Source organism: Hyalella azteca, unplaced genomic scaffold (genome assembly GCF_000764305.2).
Source record: "Hyalella azteca isolate HAZT.00-mixed unplaced genomic scaffold, Hazt_2.0.2 contig2151, whole genome shotgun sequence".
NCBI lineage: Eukaryota > Metazoa > Arthropoda > Malacostraca > Amphipoda > Hyalellidae > Hyalella > Hyalella azteca.
Genome location: NW_025932436.1, coordinates 124514 through 148340, shown reverse-complemented (window position 1 = coordinate 148340; position 23827 = coordinate 124514). Strand labels below are relative to the sequence as shown.

General features: G+C 36.2%; 1 protein-coding gene across 1 annotated transcript in view; it reads left to right on the top strand.

The window, feature by feature from the left end:
* LOC108672449 (mucin-17) overlaps positions 1-23613 on the top strand; it is a 115159-nt gene extending 91546 nt beyond the window's left edge. Inside the window, exons 12-22 of the mRNA XM_018160112.2 lie at positions 2702-5545; positions 8226-8291; positions 9389-9469; positions 12392-12498; positions 15246-15471; positions 16015-16144; positions 16399-16561; positions 17149-17293; positions 18331-18529; positions 20187-20348; positions 21891-23613. Of these exons, the coding sequence (XP_018015601.1) occupies positions 2702-5545; positions 8226-8291; positions 9389-9469; positions 12392-12498; positions 15246-15471; positions 16015-16144; positions 16399-16561; positions 17149-17293; positions 18331-18529; positions 20187-20330 (4105 nt within the window). The 3' untranslated portion in view covers positions 20331-20348; positions 21891-23613. The remainder of the gene's footprint in view (positions 1-2701; positions 5546-8225; positions 8292-9388; positions 9470-12391; positions 12499-15245; positions 15472-16014; positions 16145-16398; positions 16562-17148; positions 17294-18330; positions 18530-20186; positions 20349-21890) is intronic.
* Positions 23614-23827: the final 214 nt, after the last annotated feature.

Genomic DNA, 23827 nt, shown 5'->3' with positions numbered 1-23827 from the left:
TAAGCACTCACCAAGTAGTTCTCATGTTCACTGTAAATATCACAAACGTGGCATGGAAATGAAGCCGAAATACTTATTTTATTATTAGTCTGCTTGCCCTGATTGTGTTGCCGTATCTATTTGCACCCTCTCACTAAGCTCGTCTAATTATATGCACGTATTTTTCACAAAAGAATTATTTTATTGCCTTATTTTAATTTTTGGATTCCCCACTTGTTCTGTTCATTGCAACTTTCATCAATCCCGCATATCCTGGTTGTTGATTGAATGCAGAATTCTATAATTCCTACTACTGCAAGGCAATAATAAGTTTTTTAGCTTTACTATGTTTTTACCATGAAAACCTCTTTATGCATACTATTTTATTTAGTTATGTTGTATTTGCCTTGAACGGGAGCATAGCGAGTGATTAATGAAGTTAACCTTTCTTGTGCAGCAATCGTTATCCTCATTTGGAACTGATGAAATCAAATAATTTTTCAAGTTCATTCCACCCGCCTTGTGTACAGACTTCGTTCCAAAATTTTGTTTTGAGAAATTGCAATTTAAATTTGCTTATTAAGTTACGAATTTTCTTTCAGGAATGGAAGTTTCATTATTTCCAAATGAGTAGTGTTTAATTAACCTCATTTTCTTCATTTCCACCATGGTCAATGTCATGGATAGTATTACATTTTGCCCTGCACTTCTGAGGCATATTACCATTTTTTATTATTTTCAATGCATTCATAGTAGTGTATAGTAAATTATCAAAATTTAACTGTATATTCTCAAAAATTCAAAACTATCTTCACATTAAACTAACGCTAATTTTTTCAGTTATATATAAATACCTGCTTCTATTAATAAACAGTTTTAATTCATGAATAAATGTGCTACTACGTAAGAACTCGTTTTGCTGAATATATTCTGGTCCTCAGAAAATACAGAAAATTATACAAGTTTATTGCACTGCCAACTGTGAAGTAATAGTAATGCTGAGTATATTTGTCTCCAATGGAAACGATAGTTTATCTCACTCTATCCCATGATGGAATTATTAAGCTTAGTTATTTCATCAATATATTTAAGCTTATTAAATTAATAGTCAGTTCTTCAAAGAATGTCAAAATATTTCAAACGGGTTACATAATCATACATTGTTTTTAAGCATCCAAATAATTATATTCATGATTTATAGAACGACATTCTATTTCAATATCAATTCATCATTTAATTTCGAAATTTTAATACTAATTATGCTGTAAATAGCCTTATAATCTTTAAATACCATAAGATTTTAATTTACACCACCATCACCTGCATTTTTTTTTCTTGGTTGAGGTGCTAACACTCTATTTGCATCCAAATCTTCCATTCATAACATTCATAATTAAATGCAAAATTCATCACCAGAAGTCAAGGTTAAAAAGATAACACCCGTCCACCGTGACACGAACTTGTAGAATGGCTGAGAGTTAAAACTATTTGCCTACAATAGCAATCTTGTATACAATCCTCAGAGATCGCGAGAGTTTCTCCCCAATCCGAAGCAACGACCGGCCATCGCCATCCACTTCTCGATCGAGTTTGACCGATCGCTCTCAAGGCAGATCAAGTTTTGCATCGAACACTTTCCCTATCACCCAAACTTTGCCAGAGTCGTTCCCGCAGAGTAATAGCATTGCTAACACTTTCACCTCGACGCAAACGCGATCCAACAGTGTTGCTAGTGGCAGGGGCTCCACACCAGACCGTGGTCCTCCCAGGGGAAGTCAAATCTTCTCCGAAGCTACCTCTGCTTCTTCAAGGTCGAGATCTTTTTACTTCGCAGTGAACGTTCAGAACTGAATGTAGTGTTCAAAATTTAGCTTCTTAATTATCCTTATACTTGAACATTACTGCTATCATGCATCTTATTGTTCAATGTCCATGCGTTTGAAGAATAGCATACAAAAGGAGATCAACTACTCTTCTGTTTAAATGCTATTTCTATAAAAATCAAATGAAAACGCTTGGTTTGGATCTTTGCTCTCCGTGGTTTATGGATAGATTTAGAAAGTCATAACAGATCATAACGCTTTGTGCCGTTTGTCTTCTCACTAGGATTCACTCCGATTTTTTAGAATATTCTGTCCAAATTGCAAAAAAGTGGATGGTCCAAAATGTAAGCTTTTAGCAACGGCACGAAGAAACTCTAGAAACGTGTTCTTGTGCACGGCTATCACGCGGACATTTTTCTGTGGTCATTATCGTTTAGGGTTGAAATTATTCCGCTTCAACAGTCACTGCATTTAATACCTAAATGAATTGCTTTGGTGTTGTGTACACTATAATCGGTCAATCATTTAATGATTTCAGCATTTCGCTTTACTAATTGCATGACAAAACTTACATCAATTCATTAAACGTGAATGCTCAGCATCTAAAAATCTGTTTGTGATGATAAATTTGAGGGCACGTTTAGGCTGTGCTGCATGTGCTAAAAACATATCACTGGCTACGGGTAATTTAAAAGCTTAAAATATGCGGTGTTCTTATGATGCATTGAGCTTCATTTCAGGAATAGTAAAATTTCAAGCTGAGGATTGCTTGAGGATAAAATTATTTGGCAGTTGGAACTGTTTTTGTGTATTACTTATTTTGAGTGCAACTTAATTGTAAGGATTAATGGGCATTTGATGAGTTGAATTATTTCTGACCATAACATTATCCCATACAGGCTCAACTTGACCGATAACCTTCTGCAATACCAAGACATTGACCCAGCACCATCTTTCTCTATGTCTTCCCCTTTGCATTCAAATCTCCCTACATCTTCCATTATTGCATTACCTGATACCTTTCCAACTGATGAGTCTCCCCTACCTTTCTCAAATTTCAAACTTTCTCAAACTTCTGATAGACCTTCAGATAAAGCTTGGTTTTCTGATCCTTCTTCTCATTCGTCTTCAAATCACGCTAAGATATCATCAAAATCCTCTTTTACATCACTCTTTTTACCAGAAAGTGAGATATCCCTTCAAGACCAAATATTACCCAAAAGGTCTAATGCTCCTGAAAAACGCCTAAAAATTCTTGTTCCCAAAAGTTTACGTTCCTCCTCTACCTCAATTAAAACATCAGCGAGTGCCATTATAAGGCCAGTTTCTGATGATGTTGATGATATCGTGGAAGATGAATTGGAAGCAGAATCCACATTGCCAGAAGAACCCACTTTGATAACAGATGAACCGTTCCATCCAATTGATTCTGCATCTGATGCTAATATTTCTACCGCTACTAATGATACCACCCCTACCAATAACCCTAAGGTTAAGGTTGTAGCTGCCAGCTACAAAGCTTCTGATGCCACTACCATCCAGCCATTTCATGACAACATCGATGTTTTGCCTTTGTTTCCTTCTAACCGCACCACTCCTGCGTCAAAGTCCATCCTGCACCCAAAACCTTTACCAAACACTAAGCCGCTTGCTCCGCGCACTAACCTCCAACCAATCGTCCAGCTATCTCCGAATGCTTCTTTTGTTAGAATTTTATCCAGGCAATTAACAGATGGTCCATCTCCTGTTCAATCAGTTAGAAGTATCAAGAAACTTCGCTTACGATCGCTTTCTGTTTCAAGTCCTTTGAATTCAACTACTGAGCAGATACCGATTTACGGGGAACCAAGTGAAGATCAAAATGCTGATCAAGATCCCCTTTTGGTGGGCGACGATACTGTAAGCGACGATTACGTATTCCTTGACACAACTCCTAAAGAAGTGGAAGATAACGCTGTAGATGATAAATCTAACAAAAAATTAGCATTACTATTTCCAAAGCGTTTCCGTACTGATGACATTGCAAATACTGGACCAAAAATTACTAAGTCTACGACTACAGCCAGCACAATACCTGAATTAGAATTATTTGATGATCTTGCTGAGAATAACAGGTTTCCGCGACCGAAACTTCCTAAATTATCATCTGTTCGAAACTCCCTCTCAGCTGTATCTGATTCAATAGTAAGTATTAGCCCCTCTTACCGTTTAACATCTCGACTGTCATCGAATCACCCTGCAGCCAAAATACAGTTGCTTTCCGATTCTTCCAAAATTCACCCAAATGGAAATATTAGGGCCCGTTTCAGACCTCCCAGCATTAGCACTGTCCCCGATCATCCAAAATTTATTCCAAGCGTTCAAATTAAATTTCCTCCAAGTCCTATTACTCACGAGGTTCTTAAGCACAGATTTTCACCCGAAAGATTTACCAACCTTCGAAAAGAACCGTTGACTGAATCTCCCAACAAACTTGAGTTAACAACCACCCCAACTCCAAAGCCTGGAACCACCACGACTCCAAACCCTGTAACAACCACCACTCCAGAACTTGTAATAACCACCACTCCAGACCCTGTAACAACCACTACTCCACGCCCTGCGTCAACCACAACTCGAAAATTCCTTAAAACCACGACTTCAAAGCATGTAACGACAACTACTCTAAATCCTGTGACGACCACGGCTCTGAAGACCGTGACTATCACGACTCCGAAACCCGAGACTACCACTACTCCGAAACCCGAGACTACCACGACTCCGAAACCCGAGACTACCACGACTCCGAAACCCGAGACTACCACGACTCCACACGCTGAAACATCCTCGACCGCAACGCATATAACTGCGTCGACTGCGGGGGTTAAAACAACCACGTCCACAGAAAACCCTGTTGCAGAATATGACACCACTGATGCTTTATATATGTATGAAGAATCATACTATGAAGTCGATCCACTGAGTTACACAGACCAAGAATATATTGAAGATGTTACCGAGACTTCGGCGAGAGACCATAAAACCATGGATCAAGATTCGCCCTCGACTGAACGTCCCAAGAGTCTTCCTCGACCAATGTTACCGTTCCCAAAACGATCATCTTCAACTACTCCTAGCTCTGCTGACGTAATAAAGTTGATCGATCAAACAGAAGATATTGATGGAAAATCGACTTCTACAACGGTTCGCCCAATATTAAAGCCAATAAGACCGGCCAAAGAATCATCCCTCACTGGCTCACCTACTGACTTGCATAATTTACCCAAAGACGTCGAACAGGCAACCAATGCTTCCGTTTCTCAACAGGAGCATTCAAACACAACGAATGAAGTGCTAGAACCTTTTGGTTCCGACTTTACTCAATCAGATCATGGTAATTCATCCGACCATACAAACTCGACGCTAGATAAAGAAAAATCTAAATCGCATCCCCTTCTGGCATCCCTTAGAAGTAGAGTTCCCTTCCTAAATGATGATGATAGTGGTCTTGATAGTTCAAATAACACCTCTTCTGCTTCCGATAATGGCTCAAGCAAGCCAATAAACCCCGAAAAGAATACCCTAAACCCATTGCTGCTTCTTAAGAATACCGCTTCCTTGCGTCAAGTAGAAGCATCAAACAATTCTAGTTCTCTTAACTCTTCCCTTATTTCTTCCTCTACTTCTGTCTCTCCTAAACCAAATGCTGGCCGTCTTGGGCACTTGTTCCCGACTCCCAGGTCTGAAGTTGCCAAGTCGCTGAGGTATGTTTTAGACTTTTTTCCTTCCTTACCTTGCGAATTGAATTAGAACGTTCCTTTGCCTACTTGCATTGGCTGGGATCGATTTAGCAGATGTCTCGAGAAGCATGGCGAACATTTACCTTGCATCTCCTCTCTCGTAGCCGAACGATGACGTGACGAAATGAACACCTAGCCACTATAGGCTGACTGAAGTGCATTATTCTTCCTTCCACCTGGAAGTGACCGACGCGGATTTAATATGCGGTTTAGCCCCTTGTTAACTGCGTAGAACAACATAGAAAAATCCACTTGAACTTTTCTGCATTAATGCTTAGGTATTCATCGAAAATTTTCATAATATTTCCTCTTGTTAGGAACTTTAACGAATGGTGACATTTTGGCTTGCCTTACTGTCCTAATTTCCGCACTTTCATTATCACATGGTATCACATGGAAGTACATAAGGTGTAGCATTATTTTTGCAAATCTAACCTCTACCTCATTAGCTCATTTTAACTCTAATTCTTGCACAAACTCGTTCACTTTCAGCTCCAAGACCGGAATTCGGACCTATCGAAGCAAGCGACGGATGACATCACTGTACTACTTTTTTTGAGTGATTTATTTACTTGACTTTTCTGTGGTGTTTACAATTTTCAATTTTTGTGAATTGTCATCAGAGCTCAAACTACAATAGTTGACTTAAAATATTATTTTGGTATCCAATGATTTTGAAAATTGGAGCAAATTTGAAGCTATGGAAATTTCATCGTTTTTTTCATTCCAATTTCGTACTCGATTCCTAAGCCAGCCTTACTTAAGAATACGGATTTAGGCTGTCATTTAGAAAATTTGCAAGAACTTTCACTCTCGGTAAACTTATTGTTTCTTATCTGATGTCAAAACGTTCGAACAGCTAGCTTTTTGATCTAAACAAAAGTTAGCCTTGTGATCAAAACACAGCTGGTCTTATTATCAAAACAAGGTTTGAAACTGTTGCCTTTGCTTGTCCGTAGTACAGTAAGAAAATAGTTTTGTGGCGTAAGTTTTTATCTGTAATAGATTTGTTAATGTTGTCAGCAATAGAGCCATTTTTACCGTCAAGTAACAAAATGTTGACAAAGTCTTGTGAGTGTTCTCGGTATTCTTTTTAGGTGACGTTTAGAAAAAATTGACTTGTACGACCTTTTGAGAGTTTAACCTTTGCAAATTTTTTGTCAAAAATTTATTAGAATTGACTAGGCGACGGTTAAATTCCGATGGCCGAACATTGTTTCGACATTCTTGATGTAAAAATATCGCTCATCGAGTCCAACGTTGCGTAATGATTGAAGACGTTACTACCTCATGCTCACTGAAAATTCTATGGGCTCTAAACATGACCAAATTTATCTTAATTTCATACAGTTATAGGTACCAATACTATTGACGAAGCTTTCTTTTAAATACTGCGATGAAAAACGAGAGAACGTAATATTTTACACTGACCAGACTGAAATTGACTCAACGGCATGCGACAGAAGTAGCATGAACGCCGTAGATTGCGGCATTTCATTTCTTTTGCTAATGAAAGCAACTAACATTTCAGAAAAAAACGTCCCTACCAGACGTCAATTATTATTAACTATCGAGCACGTGATAATATCAAATTACGCTATTTTTTCCTACATTCGTGAATGACTCATTTAAATCAATAATATTTCAATAGAAAGAGCATTTTTGAATTATAGAAGCAAATTCAAACTTCAATTTTCGAAATTTTAAATGTATTTTTAAATGCGTGCAATTTTTTCTAACCAATCCAACTGTGCCCAATAGTGCCAATAAATGACACAATTACGGCTAGAACTTCTTTGCCAAAATTGTCTAATTACACGCATTGAAATCCAGATTGCCTTATTCTAATGATGAATTTTTTTTATTTGTCTGCTTCATTGCGTGTATTTTTCCTACAAATTGTACGTGCTTGATGTCTTTTTATATATCTTGTCATTTTACTTTTGGTGGACGCTTCGCCATAGGAATAAATAATGGCTTCGGCAATGTGTGGGAATTGGTTTTTATGGTGCATGACATACACATAATCAACAAACACAAGAGGCTATGTGAATTAAATAGGTAGCCATTTTTTTCGAATTTTACAATATTTAAATTGTGTCCTGACGAATATGAGTTAGTTTATGCATTTGAATTAACAAATAAATTTTTACTTGAGTTTTTTCTGATTTAAAATTTACTGTCGTAAATTTTGAACGGAAGCCAATGTAAATTTGCATCCAACTGTAGACTGAAATTTAAAAACTTGAATTACATTTAAATCAGACTTTTAAATCATATTGATTAAACCATTATGGCATGAAAATTCTTTGTCAATTGAGGCTCATTTTTTAAAAACCTAATGCCCATACCATATACTACGATAATTTGAAGAAATCGTTCAATTTTACAGGGTCGCTTGCTTAATGATTTTATATCTTGGAGTTTAATTTCACCTTATCCTCTATGAAAGCATCAGTAAAAAAGTACTTGATGGGAGTTATAAATAGGCGAGTGAGTTGGAATCATTACAGTGATTACAAATCATCAACATTAAATGAATTTATATCTTGGAAAACAAAGTCAATTAAACGTCAGGACAAATTTTATTCATGATTTTGTAAAGATCAGAATTATTTAATGACCTTCTCTATTTGACGCGCAGGCAGAGCAGTCAGCCCAAGACGCAGAGTTCTAAGGCATCGCCTGTTGATAGTTCCCGACCGTCCAGGTAACGTTCATAAATATACGGAGTCACGAATATTCATGTTATTAGAGGGTGAACAATGGAAGAACATGTTTTTAGAATGGCTCCGTCGGATTTAGCGTCAAATTAAATTTGCTGGGGAACTGAAAGTCGTCTGTAAAACCAAGGCGAATAAATTTCTAGTGATGAACTCGGAATAGCTTAGTTTGATTTTACATCTAAAAATCATATTATATTTATCGGTAAATTCAAGGTGCGAAAATTTCTATTGATAAACTCTAAATGAATTGATCTTGTACTGGATCTAAATGGCATATTTCAATTCACCAGGGCACTAAAATTCTACTGATACAGCCATTGAATTAATTTTAGATTTAAACGATGCATTGAACTAACTTTTAAGACCCAGCCTGGTATACGAGCATTCAAAATCAGATTCACATGATTCAGTCGACATAATAATGAAGTTTATTTGAACATGCAATATAAGTGTATGAGTTCACATAGACGCCATAAATCTCATCAAAATTGCGCCATTAATAATATTCAATGACCATGCATAATATTAATTTGTTCACTGATATCTGTTGGCTTATTATTGGTGAAAATATAACAGTTTATTAAAAAATTTTCATGGAAATTGGGAACATACTTTTTTGTCTTGAGGACGGCATGGATACATAATTATTTTTGGCTTCTACCGTATACAATATAAAAATTTTACATACATATCATAAATTAAAATCTACCTACAATCTACAATTTTTTGTTGTTACCGCCCTAATGTCAACAAGGCTTATGCCGTGCAGTTGACTTATAACCGTACCAGTTGTAAGTTCATTTGCATTTCACATAGCGATTCAAAACTTGATATCATGCATTTAACTTTAATTGCAATACGTCGAATAGCAATGAGTAGGAATAGAATTAACGAAATAGGTAGAATTTAATTCGAAATATTGATTTCATTTAACAAAAACTGAGTCTAAAATATTCAAAATGAAGCTGAATTGAATTTTTTTAGTAGACATAAATAAACGTTAAAGTTATTAAACTGTTGTCAGTGATAAAATTGTGAAATAATATTTTAATTTATTTCTGTTTGGTGATGGCGACTGCAGGCTTACTCTGAAGCCAGTGTCTGAAATTGTGAAAAACACTGATCATCAGATCACCAACATTTGGAAATATCCTGCACGAAGGTAAAGAAATTTTCCAGTTTTTTCATTTCTCATTGACTTAGATCCTATTTTCAATTGACTTATAACTTATTTCTCATTGACTTAGAGCCTTATTCTCATTGACTTAGAACCTATTACTCATTTACTTATCCTATTTCTCATTGACTTATAACCTATCATCATAGACGCGAAAACCCAAGAACGTCATAGACATATCCTGAACCTCGTACAGACAGATTTTGTTTAGTTTTTTAGAATTTTGATGTAAATTCTGGTATAATTTTAATCGTAAATTACTGTTTTCATTGACGTTCGAGGAAATTATTTCAAATTTGGGGTAAAGATGCTATAAAATGCCTTGGTATATAAAAATACTTTTAGCAATTGATCGATGTATTAGTTAAGAATTTTTTCATTAAAAAAACTTGAAGCCACTAAGTTTATGAAGTTCTTTGTATCTGTTTTTGTATATACAAGTATACAGAAAAGTATACAGAAGGTTTCAAATAAAATATTTTTCATCACAGTGTTTTATATATTCGGATAATGTGATAATAAAATCAAAACAGAAAAATAACTAAGTAAAACGTTGTAATGTATTGCTAGAAAGAATTAAATGTTTAATTTCTCAACTTTACACGACAAAATCCTCTGAGTTCGATACCCACCGTGCGCCATTTCTGCTATTTTGCTTTACCTCCTGCAAGCCAAGGCTTGCTTAGTGCAGTAGTGTCTGTAAAATGTTTCATCTCGCATGGACTTGCCCACGCGTGACGATGTTGTTCTCTCGCATGGACTTGCCCACGCGTGACGATGTTGTTCTCTCGCATGGACTTGCCCACGCGTTACGATGTTATTCTCTCGTATATGGACTTGCCCACGCGTTACGATGTTGTTCTCTCGTATGGACTTGCACACGCGTTACGATGTTGTTCTCTCGTATGGACTTGCACACGCGTGACGATGTTGTTCTCTCGCATGGACTTACACACGCGTGACGATGTTGTTCTCTCGCATGGACTTACACACGCGTGACGATGTTGTTCTCTCGCATGGACTTACACACGCGTGACGATATTGTTCTCTCGCATGGACTTGCCCATGCGTGACGATGTTGTTCTCTCGCATGGACTTGCCCACGCGTTACGATGTTGTTCTCTGGCATGGACTTACACCCGCGTGATGATGTTGTTCTCTCGCATGGACTTACACACGCGTGACGATGTTGTTCTCTCGCGTGGACTTACACACGCGTGACGATGTTGTTCTCTCGCATGGAATTGCCCACGCGTGACGATGTTGTTCTCTCGCATGGACTTGCCCACGCGTGACGTTGTTGTTCTCTCGCATGGACTTGCCCACGCGTGACGATGTTTTTCTAAACACTTGTCTTGAAGATAGATTCCCAAGCCAGAGATCGCAAGACGTACTAACGTTGCATTTCAATCGGTTTCATTTCGTATTGGAACTTTGGTTTCTTTTTCTTCTTTAGTCCTGTTGGAATCTTATATACGAATGATGATTTATCTGGCTGGATTATAGTTATTGAATGAAGTTTCTTCTGTTAAATTACTATGTGATATATCATGCCGAAACATGGTTACAGTTATTACAAATAAACGTACGCCTTGATTCATGTCAGTCTTACTTGAAGTTTGAACAAGCTGAGAGTTTGTCAGTTTGCACAATATTTCTTTCTGTAGACCGGAATTTATTCGAGATTAATATTATTCGCTAGAAATCCTCGCTCCTGTTTCACTCCATCAAAAGATATTGCGTGGGATCAAGAGCAGCTTTTTCTGTTGTTTTTTCTTTAATTAAATATTTTTCTTAAAATTTTCCTCCCAAAAGGAGCTGTCGACTAAACTTTTCCATTAATAATTTGTGCAGTAAAGCAGTGCATGTTTAATACAACTTAATTCTGATTGTGGATGAAAATTTACTACATTAAGAAACATATTTTCAGGATATGAGAATGCCCTTTTACAGTTGCTTGTATAATTAAATGTTGTCAATTGTATTAATTTAACTATAGATTTTCAATATTGCCAGGATGCTTGTGTTTATGGCAGGGAGTTTTTGTAACATAATCTGGTTGCAAGTAACAATGCTTATCACGTGTAGCTGCATGGAATTTGTAGTCTGACATGATGAACTCATGTCTAGTCATGATAATCATTGATTATTTTCGATGTGTATATTTATTACTTAGAACTTCTGTCTCTAGTGTTTTTGGTAGGTTTTTTAAACCTTGTTGGGTGAATATAGGAGTGAATAAAAAATTAATGTTTAACGCTATTCCATGGAAAAAAATTGTACTACATTATTTTGATCATTTTTGACACACCATGGTTAGTATATGTCGTGTTATAAGAATCAGATTGTGTTTTTCACTTGCATCATTAAAATTTATTTTTTCTTTTTTTTCATGGTCACCGCTTCATCTACGCCTTCTAAAATTCTACCCACAAATGATTATCGCTGAAAAATACTCCACATAACTCTTACAATTCTCCCCCAAACACCAACACAAAAAACATTCCGGAATTCCGTCAATCGGGAATATAATTCCATTTGCATAAATTTCCCGATAAATATCCGGCATTGACCTCAACCTTGACAAATATCATCCCTTGCGCCGTGGCATCAAATCCCAATATGATTTGACTGGTCGTCGCTAATCGGTGACTTTGCCGCCGCTAATCGTTGACTGGCTGCCGCTGATTGCTGACTGGCCACCACTAATCGCCTACTGGCCGCCGCTAATTATCTACTGGCCGCCGTTAATCACCTACTGGCCTCCGCTAATCACCTACTGGCCGCCGCTAATCACCTACTGGCCACCGCTTATCACCTACTGGCCACCGCTTATCACCTACTGGCCACCGCTAATCGCCTACTGGCCGCCACTAATCGCCTACTGGCCGCCACTACGCCCACCAGGCCGCCACCAGTCTACCCACAGCCGCCCTACAACAGCCTGGCGACAGCCTGTGACAGGAAGCTCTGCAGGCTGCCAGATTGCAACTGCGGTGGCAAAGAAGTTCCAAGTGAGTTGACAATTTTTGTTTCAGTGTCGTTTGATTTCTCCGATAATGGTTGAGTTCAATGGCTGGTAGTATTTTAATTGCAATTAAAGATTTTTTAAAGCTGCATTTGGTGAGATTATAATTTTCGAATGTTTTTTTTCTCCACATTCAGCTTCCCAATAGCTTTTAACTTTCAGAAACAAAGTGATAACCGTTTTTCAGCATCATGCAGTTTCCAAGTAGAATTGCGTGTGATGAGAATATTTATTGAAATTTATTTTGTTGTCTTTTCTTTTCAGAAGAAGTAGCAGCTTATTTTAATCTCAATAATTATTGATCATTTACAGAGATAATTTTTTCCGAAAACACTACCGGATGCTGTTTTAAATGTTAATTTCTCTCTATCGTTGATTTATTTATATTCATTTTCTCTCATTCGTTTTCTCTGAGATCGTGTGTCCTGGAGTCTTTTTTCTTTGAAATCGTTTTCTGTGCAATCGTTTTTCTCCTGAAACTGTGTAACTGAAATATGGCATTTAGAGTTATTTTACAATCTAACTTTCATTTGTTTGATAAATTCTCATCTTATTTGTTTGATCATCTTATTAGAAATGAACCGGAGATATTATAACCATTAAAGTGATTATTTTATAAAACGAATGATCTCTGTGAATTTTTTCTATAAATCTTTTATGACTGGAGTTTTTTTTCTTCTCAGTCCTTCTCACAAAAATGTGTGCGTCCATTGAGGCTGCCATAAACAATTTTTAACATAGACATTGATTGCGCAGAATCGTTCTCTGACCCGATGATCTAAGTTGGTTATCGGCAGCTGTAGTTTTTCCGTGAATTACTTAAAGCGTTGATGCTCTTTATCAACATATCAAGGTATCAACGTCTCTGTTAAAATCTCAACGTCTCAAATATCAACGTCTCTGTTAAAATGTGAGAACAAACTTTTAGTTTAGTTCTCACATTTGAGAGGTAATTAGGAATTGAGTTTCCAATTTCACGTCTGTTAAGAAGCGGAACCACTTTTAATGGTGACAGGCTGGCGTATCTAAATTATCTACCTTTTACACTTTTGTCTTGAATATTGTATTTATTTGAGATATTTTATAATTTAATAATTGATAATATTCCCTATTCTATAAGATAATATTTGCTCTGAAGGAATATAAGTATAAGATGTCGCAGGAACAAAAACAAAAAAAAAAAAGAAAATAAGCTTGTTTCTTGAAGCAGAAGCAACACAGTCGAACAGGGATCAGAAATCAAATCCAAACGAGCTAATAAATCACCATATGTCATGAATTGCACCGTCGCAAACACCTTTTGAATGTTTCCATATCAGATATTTATTTATTTCGTGATCTTTTCTCAAATGTTCGACAGCCGTCGAAAGAATTAATATTTAGTTAATATTTCTTTACCGGCAAAATTTTTCGGAACCATAGCACATGTTCTCGAGATTCTTGATTCATTTTACATCAATGCTCTTCGTTTCAAATGTCTGGTAATTAGAGTTGCACTCAAAGCAACAGTTGAAGCATGCACCAAGTTTCTAAATTATACAATTTATGCATCATACAATTTCTAATGCGACCCGACTTACATGCCCGTGCAGATGGGATACCTCCCTCTCAGGTACCTCAGCTGGTGCTGCTTACATTCGACGATGCTGTGAATGACCTAAACAAAGGCCTTTATAAAGACCTATTTGAGGTTGGGCGTGTCAATGCAAATGGTTGTCCTATTGCAGCGACATTTTATATCAGTCATGAGTGGACTGATTACTCTCAGGTGCAGAATCTTTATTCTGATGGACATGAAATTGCTTCTCATTCCATTACGTGAGTTATTTTGTAACTCGCTGCAAAATCTGTGCACCTTGATTTTTTCGTTTTAAATTACTCATTAAAACTCTTTTTCCCAAGGTTTCAGATCATCGGTACTGCCATACGTGTTTTTTTCCTATTTTAAGTTCTTATTCTTCGACACGGCTCCTGTCTTTATTCCTTGATTATTAAATTCCTCTCTTTGTTACTTGATAAACACCAAATGTCACCTAATTTAATTTTGTCACCTAAACGCTCATAGCACGAGAGCGCTGGTCTAGTTCCGGATTCATCGGTTTGAGTCACCTTCGAGTCCTTGATTCTCTTTAGAATCTACTACTTTTTATAAAAAATTTGATGTTAAGTATATCCTCGATTCGGACAGTTGATAGGCGCAATGCTACGTTAATTTCGAGTGAGGTTTGAATTTCTTCACGTTAAATCTGAAAATTTTCGAAATCGGCTAAACAAAATGGCCTCGAATAAATACTTATCTTCATTAAATACATAATATATTGACACTACTGCTTTGCACAGGAAGAATTGCTAGCGACAAATGGAGTAAAATTTCATCCAGTTAAAGTGAAATAATTTTGACCCATATAATGAAAACCTAGTTGATTAGTAAATGTTCGTCCATGAACTAGAAATTTCTGAGATTTCTCCAGAATTTTTTTTTTAATATCTGTAAGTCTTCTATAATTTGAATAAAAATAACAGCTCTGAGTTGCACAGAAGCAATTCATTTTGCTTCACACATCGTTTGGAAAAAATATTTGATTAATCTATTCCATACTTTGCATCACTACTCCTGCAACTCAAGTCTTCTCATTTCCAGTTAACATGATGCACGTATTTTTTTCATTAAATGATCTCTAAATATTCCTGGGACGCACTTTTAAAGCACTCTTCCGCTTCTTGACGACACAGATGGCATAGCCCCTCAGGACGTTCCTCAAATGGTGCTGCTAACGTTCGATGACTCTGTCAACGACCTCAATAAAGAACTTTATCAGGATCTTTTTGAACGAGGCCGAACGAATCCTAATGGCTGTCCTATCGCTGCCACTTTCTACATTTCGCACGAATGGACTGATTATTCGCAAGTGCAAAATCTTTACGCTGATGGCCATGAGATAGCCTCGCACTCAATCACGTGAGTTTCATGCCCGCTTGTTTCCTGCTATTTACCTTGCATAAATAAAAAATTTAACTCGTTATTAATTATCTACGATGCATGCGTTAGCATTAATGAGTCGGAAAAATTTCTCCGATTGAGCGATATTGATGATAAATTAGGTTCTCATTTAATTTTTTCCATGCACTTGGGCCATTTTAAATAATGTATATTATAAATAAAACAAATAATATTAATAAGTGGATATTTTCATGAATTTGTAATATAATATAAATAAATTTAGGAACACCACCGATGAAAACATAACGCACTAGAGACAGAATTGATGATAAAATTTATTGCTGAATGATTTATTTAAGTTTTCTATGCTAGTCATACCTAAATACCTATTGTTTTTGCGCGTATTACGAATTGAAATAGGACAGATCCTGCGTCTCAAGCAGATAACTATCTGAATTCTCTCCCGAATAGCATTCTTTATTAAGAAAATTAATCCTTTTAGACTAGTTGAACAATGTACACTAATATTAAAAAAAAATTAATTTTATTATTCGGCAACAGTCACAGCTTCGGCGAGCAGTTCTCGAAGCTGAAGTGGGCAAAGGAGATCGCCGGTCAGAGGGAAATCATGTCAGCGTATGGCGGCGTGCGCATGGAAGATGTCCGTGGCATGAGAGCGCCTTTCCTTGCTGTGAGTGGCTCTAGCCTTCCATCTGAATCCTCATTATCATTCATTTTTTCAACACTGAAATAATTTATTTTTATTATTATTAATATTTCAGCCGCTGGCAAAAATTTCAAAATTGCCGAGAAGTTGATTGGTATTAAATAACTTATTCAATTTAACGCACATTTATAATAAAATAATATATAAGGCACCAATAGAACCGTTCGACCAACATTTATAACTACTTGAGAATTTAACTATTTTCTATCATTTTTCAGGTTGGCGGCAACAAAATGTTCGAGATGTTGTATGAGCAAAATTTCACGTATGACTCATCTATGCCTGTGTACGAAAACCGACCTCCCAGCTACCCTTACACCCTCGACTACAAGCTCTTCCACGACTGCATGATCCCGCCTTGTCCCACCAACTCATTCCCAGGTAAGCACTTCTCATTCCACCAACTCATTCATTCACTTCACTATGCTTTTTTAAATATTACCTTAAATCATAAATATTCTTTGATATGAGGCTTACGAATCAGGAGAATTTTATTTTACCCATCAGCTCTTCAGAGGAAACTTCACTATGTTTTTTAAATATTACCTTAAATCATCAATATTCGTTGATATGAGGCTTACAAAGCAGGAGAATTTTATTTTGCCCTTCAGCTCTATCAGAGGAAATCACTCGCAAGTCTTAAGTTTTTGGTACGAATTACCAGCTTTATTTAGTAAGAGAAACACAAATCTTAGATTATATGGCGCTTACAAATAAGGAAAATTTTATTCTACCCGTCAGCTCTATCAGAGGAAATCACTCGCTAGTCTTAAGTTTTGTAAAAACTTTTAGTTAGTAAGATAAACACAAATTTTAGATTCTGCAAATCACTTATATTATTTGGTGCTTTGCCCACGGCTGTGTTAAACACATTATACGCATTTCCTGTACATAAGATACTCTTAATTTGGTGACCTATGGACTCTAATTCGTAATCATTATAATTGAACACAATATTTTTACGTCAGGTCTCTGGGAGGTGCCGATGGTGATGTGGCAGGATTTGAACGGAGGGCGCTGCTCCATGGGTGACGCATGTACGACCCCCCCTGACGCAGAGGGCGTCTACAAGATGTTAATCAAGAACTTCGAACGCCACTACACCACCAACAGGTCAGCCATGGAAACATGGAAATAAATATAACTCAGTACTCCCTGCAGTGAGTGACAGAGAGCGCGTTTTCTCGTCGACGAAAACGTGAAGTCACGGACAGGCAGACAGACGGACGGACGGAGGGACATGGCGAGCACAATAGTGCATTTTTTCATGAATGAGAAAATGCGCTAAAAGTGTAATATGGAGTGAAGATCAATCATTGTTGTATATACATGAGGCATTGAACTACTCAAAGGTTCTCAATCATAGAGGTTCTGACGTCCGCGATCGTTAAGTAAATCTAACTAATAACAACCCATGCTAAAAATCAGTCAATTTTAAACCGTTTAAATTTTTCAAGGTTTAGGTCAACATTTGTTTTTTCCCCCTCTTGCATACTATCTCAAGTTGCTGGTCTTGGTAAAGTAAATTAAATCAGTTAGTCAAAATCCGTAGAGTTCTTACCAGATTTTATACAATCCTACACTAAGTCCAAGTGTGTTTATTTCTTGCGGTTTTTTCGTTATTATCCACAGAAAAAAGATTAGCAATGGAACAATCGTTCCTGTTGTATTAAAGTTCACATTCATTCCTAACCAGTCTCTGACGGATATCTAATACCTCCCAGTTAGTGACTATTCAGAACTAGATAATCAGCAAATCAATAATTCCTAATAATACTTTTATCAAATAAGTTTCATCTATTATATAAGCTATCAACCATACTCTCTTCTGCGATGCAAAATAAATTAATTTTACTTCAACTATCGACCGAAGGAATTGCCGCATAAATTAATCGTACTCGTGTAAATGTATGTTCCTTCACCCACCGACCAAAGGAATTACCACATAATTTAAACGTACAACTGTAAATTTATGTTACTTCACCCGTCGCTCTAAGGAATTACCGCATAATTTAATCGTACTACTGTAAATTTATGTTACTTCACCCATCAGACTAGATAATTACCGTATTTTTTTATCTTACTCACGAAGTTTCTGTGACTCCACCTACAGTATCATCATGATTATGGAATCGTTTACTCGTCCTCAGGGCTCCCATGGGTCTGTTCTACCACGCCGCTTGGTTCACGACGGCGCACCACAAGGAAGGCTTCATCGCTTTCCTGGACACAATCTCTGGCATGCCTGACGTGTGGCTGGTCACTAACTGGCAGGCCTTGCAGTGGATGCGCGACCCTGTGCCTCTGTCCCAAGCTAAAAGCTTCAAGCCATTCCAGTGCAACTACCCCGTACGTATTGCATTGCATCGATATAAAATGCTGTATGTCATTTCTTTTAATACTGTACTGCCACTCCGTACGTATTGCATTGCATCGATATAACATGCTGTATGTCATTTCTTTTAATACTGTACTGCCACCCCGTACGCATTGCATAGCATCAGTAACATAGTTATATAATTTCTTTTATTTCTGTACTGCAACCCTGTACGTATTGCATTGCATCAATAACATACTTATGTCATTTATTTTATTTCTGTACTACTACCACGTACGTATTGCGTTGCATTACTAATGTCACTTCTTTTATTTCTGTACTGCCACCTCGTACGTATTGCATTGTATCAATTACTTTTGCATTCAATTTCCTCAGCGCAGCTACTGCCCACTTAATGAATTGCATAAATTGCTAGTTAAATGTCATTCTTTTGTGATGCAACCTGGCACATGCATTTTTCAGTGCAGCTACTCATACTAAATGCATTGCAGGCATCAATTACATGTGGAATGTACTTTTCATTTCTTTTCTGCTGCTACATCTTCCATGTATAGCTTACCTAATGCCTGTCATTTTCCCTTTTTTCAGGGCAGTTATCTCGTTCTTATAACACTGTTATTAATCGTTTTAATTTTCGTTTCTTTTTTTTTTTGTCCAGCTCAGATGCCCTTTATGGATATCATTTAATTTATTTCGTATTTTTTTGTTTCTTTTGTCTTTCTATCTACTTCATACGCATATCATTGTATTTCTCACATTATACTATTATTTTTTCCTACTCGAACTAGTAATTCCTGTGCGCATACAGCTATTATTTTAAGACAAAATAGCAGCAAAGCGTTTATTTAATTATTTAATCTTTAAATGCAAGCTTTATAATTGCAACTGTAACTCACCATTAACAAATTTATTTCCCAAAAGTCATTCCGTGATGAATTTGTGCAGCAGCCACCGGCCTGCAATATGCAGTGAACACCCCCTACATAATTCAGTGTAGAAGTTCCGGAGTATTGTAGTACTGCTGTTATTATGAATTTAATTATTATGATTCCCTTTAAGGGGTAAGGTAATAACTCTTTTATTGTTATTCTTAATTAACTATTAACACGTTCATTAATTTTTGTCATGTAATGAATGCTCGTTGTCAGGTAATGAGTGCAAACGCACAAAACTTGTGAAGCCTAGATTATTTTTTTTAATTTAAAAATCAAAATTCGATATAGTGTGAGCAGAAGCGGGAAATATTGTGCAAATTACGTTTTTCCAATGACATTGTATTACAGAAGCGCTGTCCTTACTAGTTACGTAAGAAAGCACTTGAAAAAATGTAGGTTTTCTCACAAAACTTTAAAGTTCACATTTGCTGGAATAATTTCAACGGAGTGACTGCACTATGCACTCGACGTTTCAATTTACCCACAATTTTCGTTGCAAGATATTTCAAGCTGATACCATCAGCAGCGTTAGAGAAACTATTATTTCTCTGAAATTTTCTTTCATATGAATGTCCTTATCCAGTGTTCCCTTCTCTTGCATTTCTCGACGCTCATTTGTTTTCTTAGGCCAATTGCAGGAGTGACCACCTCGTTTTAATTTGACCCTTTCACCAAGAGTTTCCTTTCGTGTGTTGCATGAACTTCCAGGCTGCTAACCTGAGTTGTGTTGCAGGAACGACCAGCGCGCTGCACTTCGCACCGCGTGTGCAACGTGTGGCACAAGGGAGGCGTGCGCTACATGCGAACGTGTCAAAAATGTCCCGAGGCTTACCCTTGGGTGGGCGCTACCGGCGTGGCATCTCCGCTCAACGACTAGGTCTTCTTAACAAATTAGGTGAGTTATCCAGACGGCGTGATTAGATGGGTTACCCAGACTGTGTAATTTGGTGAGTTGTCCAGACGGCACGATTAGATGGGTTATCCAGACGGAGCAATTAGGTGCGTTGTCCAGACGACACGATTAGATTATTATTATTATTAATTATTGGTAATTAAATTATTATTACCCAGATGTAGCAATTAGGTGAGTTATCCAGACGACGAAATTAGGTGAGATATCCAGACGGCACGATTTTATCCTCAAGGTTTCATACTATACACTTGTGCCCGAAATTATTCATACCCTAACGTCATTTTGACAAATTACGAGGAATAGACCAAAAAATAATTATCTAAAACTTTAAAGCAGATGTAAACCTTTCATGAACCATATAACATGTATTTAGAAATCAAAAAACTTTATTTTTTTCAGTTTCGTAAAGAGATTCAAAGGAAACATAAAACTGACTCATGACCAAATTTATTCATACCCTGAATCAATAGTTGATAACATGGCCTTTTTACTCGTGATAACTTGTTGTAAACGCTTTGGGCAATGGTCAACAAGGTTCCTGCATGTATCGACGCTAAGTTTTTTCCATTCTTCCATTCTTTGTTGTAAATGGAGCGTATTATGTTTCTAGCACATCTAGGGGAGATTTTTCCTTTGGTACCTCGACCAACCAGGTTATCCACCGTGATAAATGATTTGAATTTTTTTATAATGCTCTGTATTGTAGACGTAGGAACATCAAAATTCTTAGATATTGCTACATATCTCATCTCTTCTTTGCGGGAATTTATAATTTTGCTTCCGAGATCATTACTAAGCTCTTTTTTCTTTGCCATCTTCGAACTTTTAGCAAAATTTTAGCTTTTTCCTAAATTGTAAAAAAATTATATGTTCAAACTTTGCAGAGAAAAATATTACAATGCTTAGTAACACCAAATTTTTAAATACAATCATTGAGTATCTACTACTATTTTCATTAATAGTTCTTCTCAAATATTATGATAAACGATCTGGAATAGAGGGTACAAATAATTCTGAATGGTTAGTTACTCACAAAATTCAAAGTAATTACTATCGAAAGTTATTATATACATATTTTCTAGCATTAAATTTGTTGTACATAATAATGACAACCTTTCCTAGAAGAATAAGTTGTAAATGATCTCTATTGTTCATTAAAATTGGAATTTTATTAAATTTCTGAAGGGGTATGTATAATTTCGGGCACAAGTGTATGACGCCATAATTGAATTTTTTATAGAAGGAAATAATGATAATTCTCGATGAAATAATCTATAAAGTTCAAGCTAAATGAGGTCCATCGATGTATATAGATAATATAAATTGGATATGCAAACCAGTCGATGTATCAATTTCGTGTATTGTATTGTTTGAAATGAGATAGTCTTGCCAAAAAATTAAATTTTCGTGGCAAACTCAACTCATTTCAACTATGGCACATTCAATAAAATTATTTCAACGAATGAATTTTTGAAAGGTACCAGTTTTTTTCAATTTTTATTTATTTACATTTTCGTCCAACAGATTTCTCCGGCTTCTATGAACACGAGTGGCAAGGATGAGAAAATTTCCGTTTCGACTGACGAAACAATTATTGGCACCAATGTGTTAGTGGCAGTCACGATCACCAACATTAATCACTGCATTAGTCGTGACCACAGTCACCAACATTATTAAGCAGCTAACAAAAATTATGATTTTTTGACAACACGATTGATGGACAATTAAATATTGATTTAGATGTGAGCATTGAAATTGTAGTAGCTAGTAATGGAGTCAAGCCCTGGCAAGCTATACTAATTTTATGCTGCCTTCTCTATATATCAAATGCCATCGACTTGAAAATAACTGCCTTGAGATCCTTGTTATGGAGGAAATTTAACTTTTTTATTTTAATTATTTACAGGTTTCTCAAACATTCAAAAACAGGAAAAATGAACGCTTTACAAGGTTGCCCACCGAAGGGTTTACAGTGCTAGGAAATTTATCAAGATATCTTTCAGTGTTTGCCATGTTGAAATAAATGTTAGTTTTTGAAAAAAATTGCACCTGTTGACTTCGTCATTAATTGACATGCGTGTCATACCGAAGATTTATTCTAAATATAAAGCCACCGGCTTCAACAATGCATCGTATATTTTCTTCACAATCCTGAATTTTCTGTCGCATAATTTACTTCCAATTTCATTATATAGTTTGTGATTTGTTAGTATTATGTTTTGGTTATTGGATGATTTTATGATTTCCAAGTCTCGAAGTCTTTCAACTTTTGCAAGCATTTGTTGTCCAGAAATTGAGACTTGGAAGAACAATTTGTTTACGAATATAACAAATTAATTCAAGCATAAAATGATGCCAAAAGATATTGTTTATTGACTAATAATGCTCTCTGAAAATGTTAAAAAGTATTGAAAGATTTTTTCTGCCATAGCGATCTTAAAGTTTGTCGAATATATGCAATAATATCTGTAGCATTGCAGTTTCGAATGTAACAGTTCACACTTAAATTTTCTTAAAAGTCGTGTTGAGTTCGAACGCGTACGCAATATTATGAATCGAATATTTCAAGTGTAGATATGTATATATTATTAGCATATCATTGTACTCTCTAGTGCCACTTAGCTTTATTAGTGCGGCTAGTACATTATATTTTTCATGTTCATTGGTTGTAATGTCTAGAATTCGACTGCAGTTGAGAATATCAATAAGGTGGTTTTTGCTATGTATTATTTGTCTTCAAAATCGGTTCTGCCAGGGACTGTTCTGGTATTGAGTACTGCAGCTGCACTAGAATGTCCTTTATGTAACTGGTTTTAATGAATAATTTTCTTTTCACATCAAGGAGCGCTCAAGAATTTGAAGCATCTTCACAGAATCGCAAAAAAATACCTCACAAATTTTTAGAACTTCACTTGTCTGCAATACTTACATTGAATCTAATACTTCTGATGCCAAATTTTGTGTGCATGATTTTCAAGTAGAAAATTTTTGACGCTTCAATTTAAAATTAATCGGAATTGCTTTCTGTATTTTTCATACAAGTACGTGAATATTTGCGATTTTCTTGATAATTTTCTCAAACTGCCATATCTGCTCATTTCCTTATGCTGAAAAAAATTCACTTATCTTGTTCGGCTGGACCAGCATTTTTTCTTCAGTTGAGAAACTTTTAACTCGAAACGACACGGAATTTTTTTTATAAAACGAGCTGTGAAACAGGAATCAATAAAATACATGTGTTTCAATAGTGTGATTTTCAATTCCCTTGTATTATTAAATAGTTTTCGCTTTAATTCGCTCAATGTCATTTGAGAGTTTTCCGAAACGTCAGTTTCGTAAAATTCATCTTTCACATGAAAGGCTTCTTATTTTTTCCGTTTTTACGTTGTTTTTGTGTTTTTTCTTCCATTAATTAAGTCTGCATAAACAAATACTGTAATTGATCTGAATTAAATGCGCAA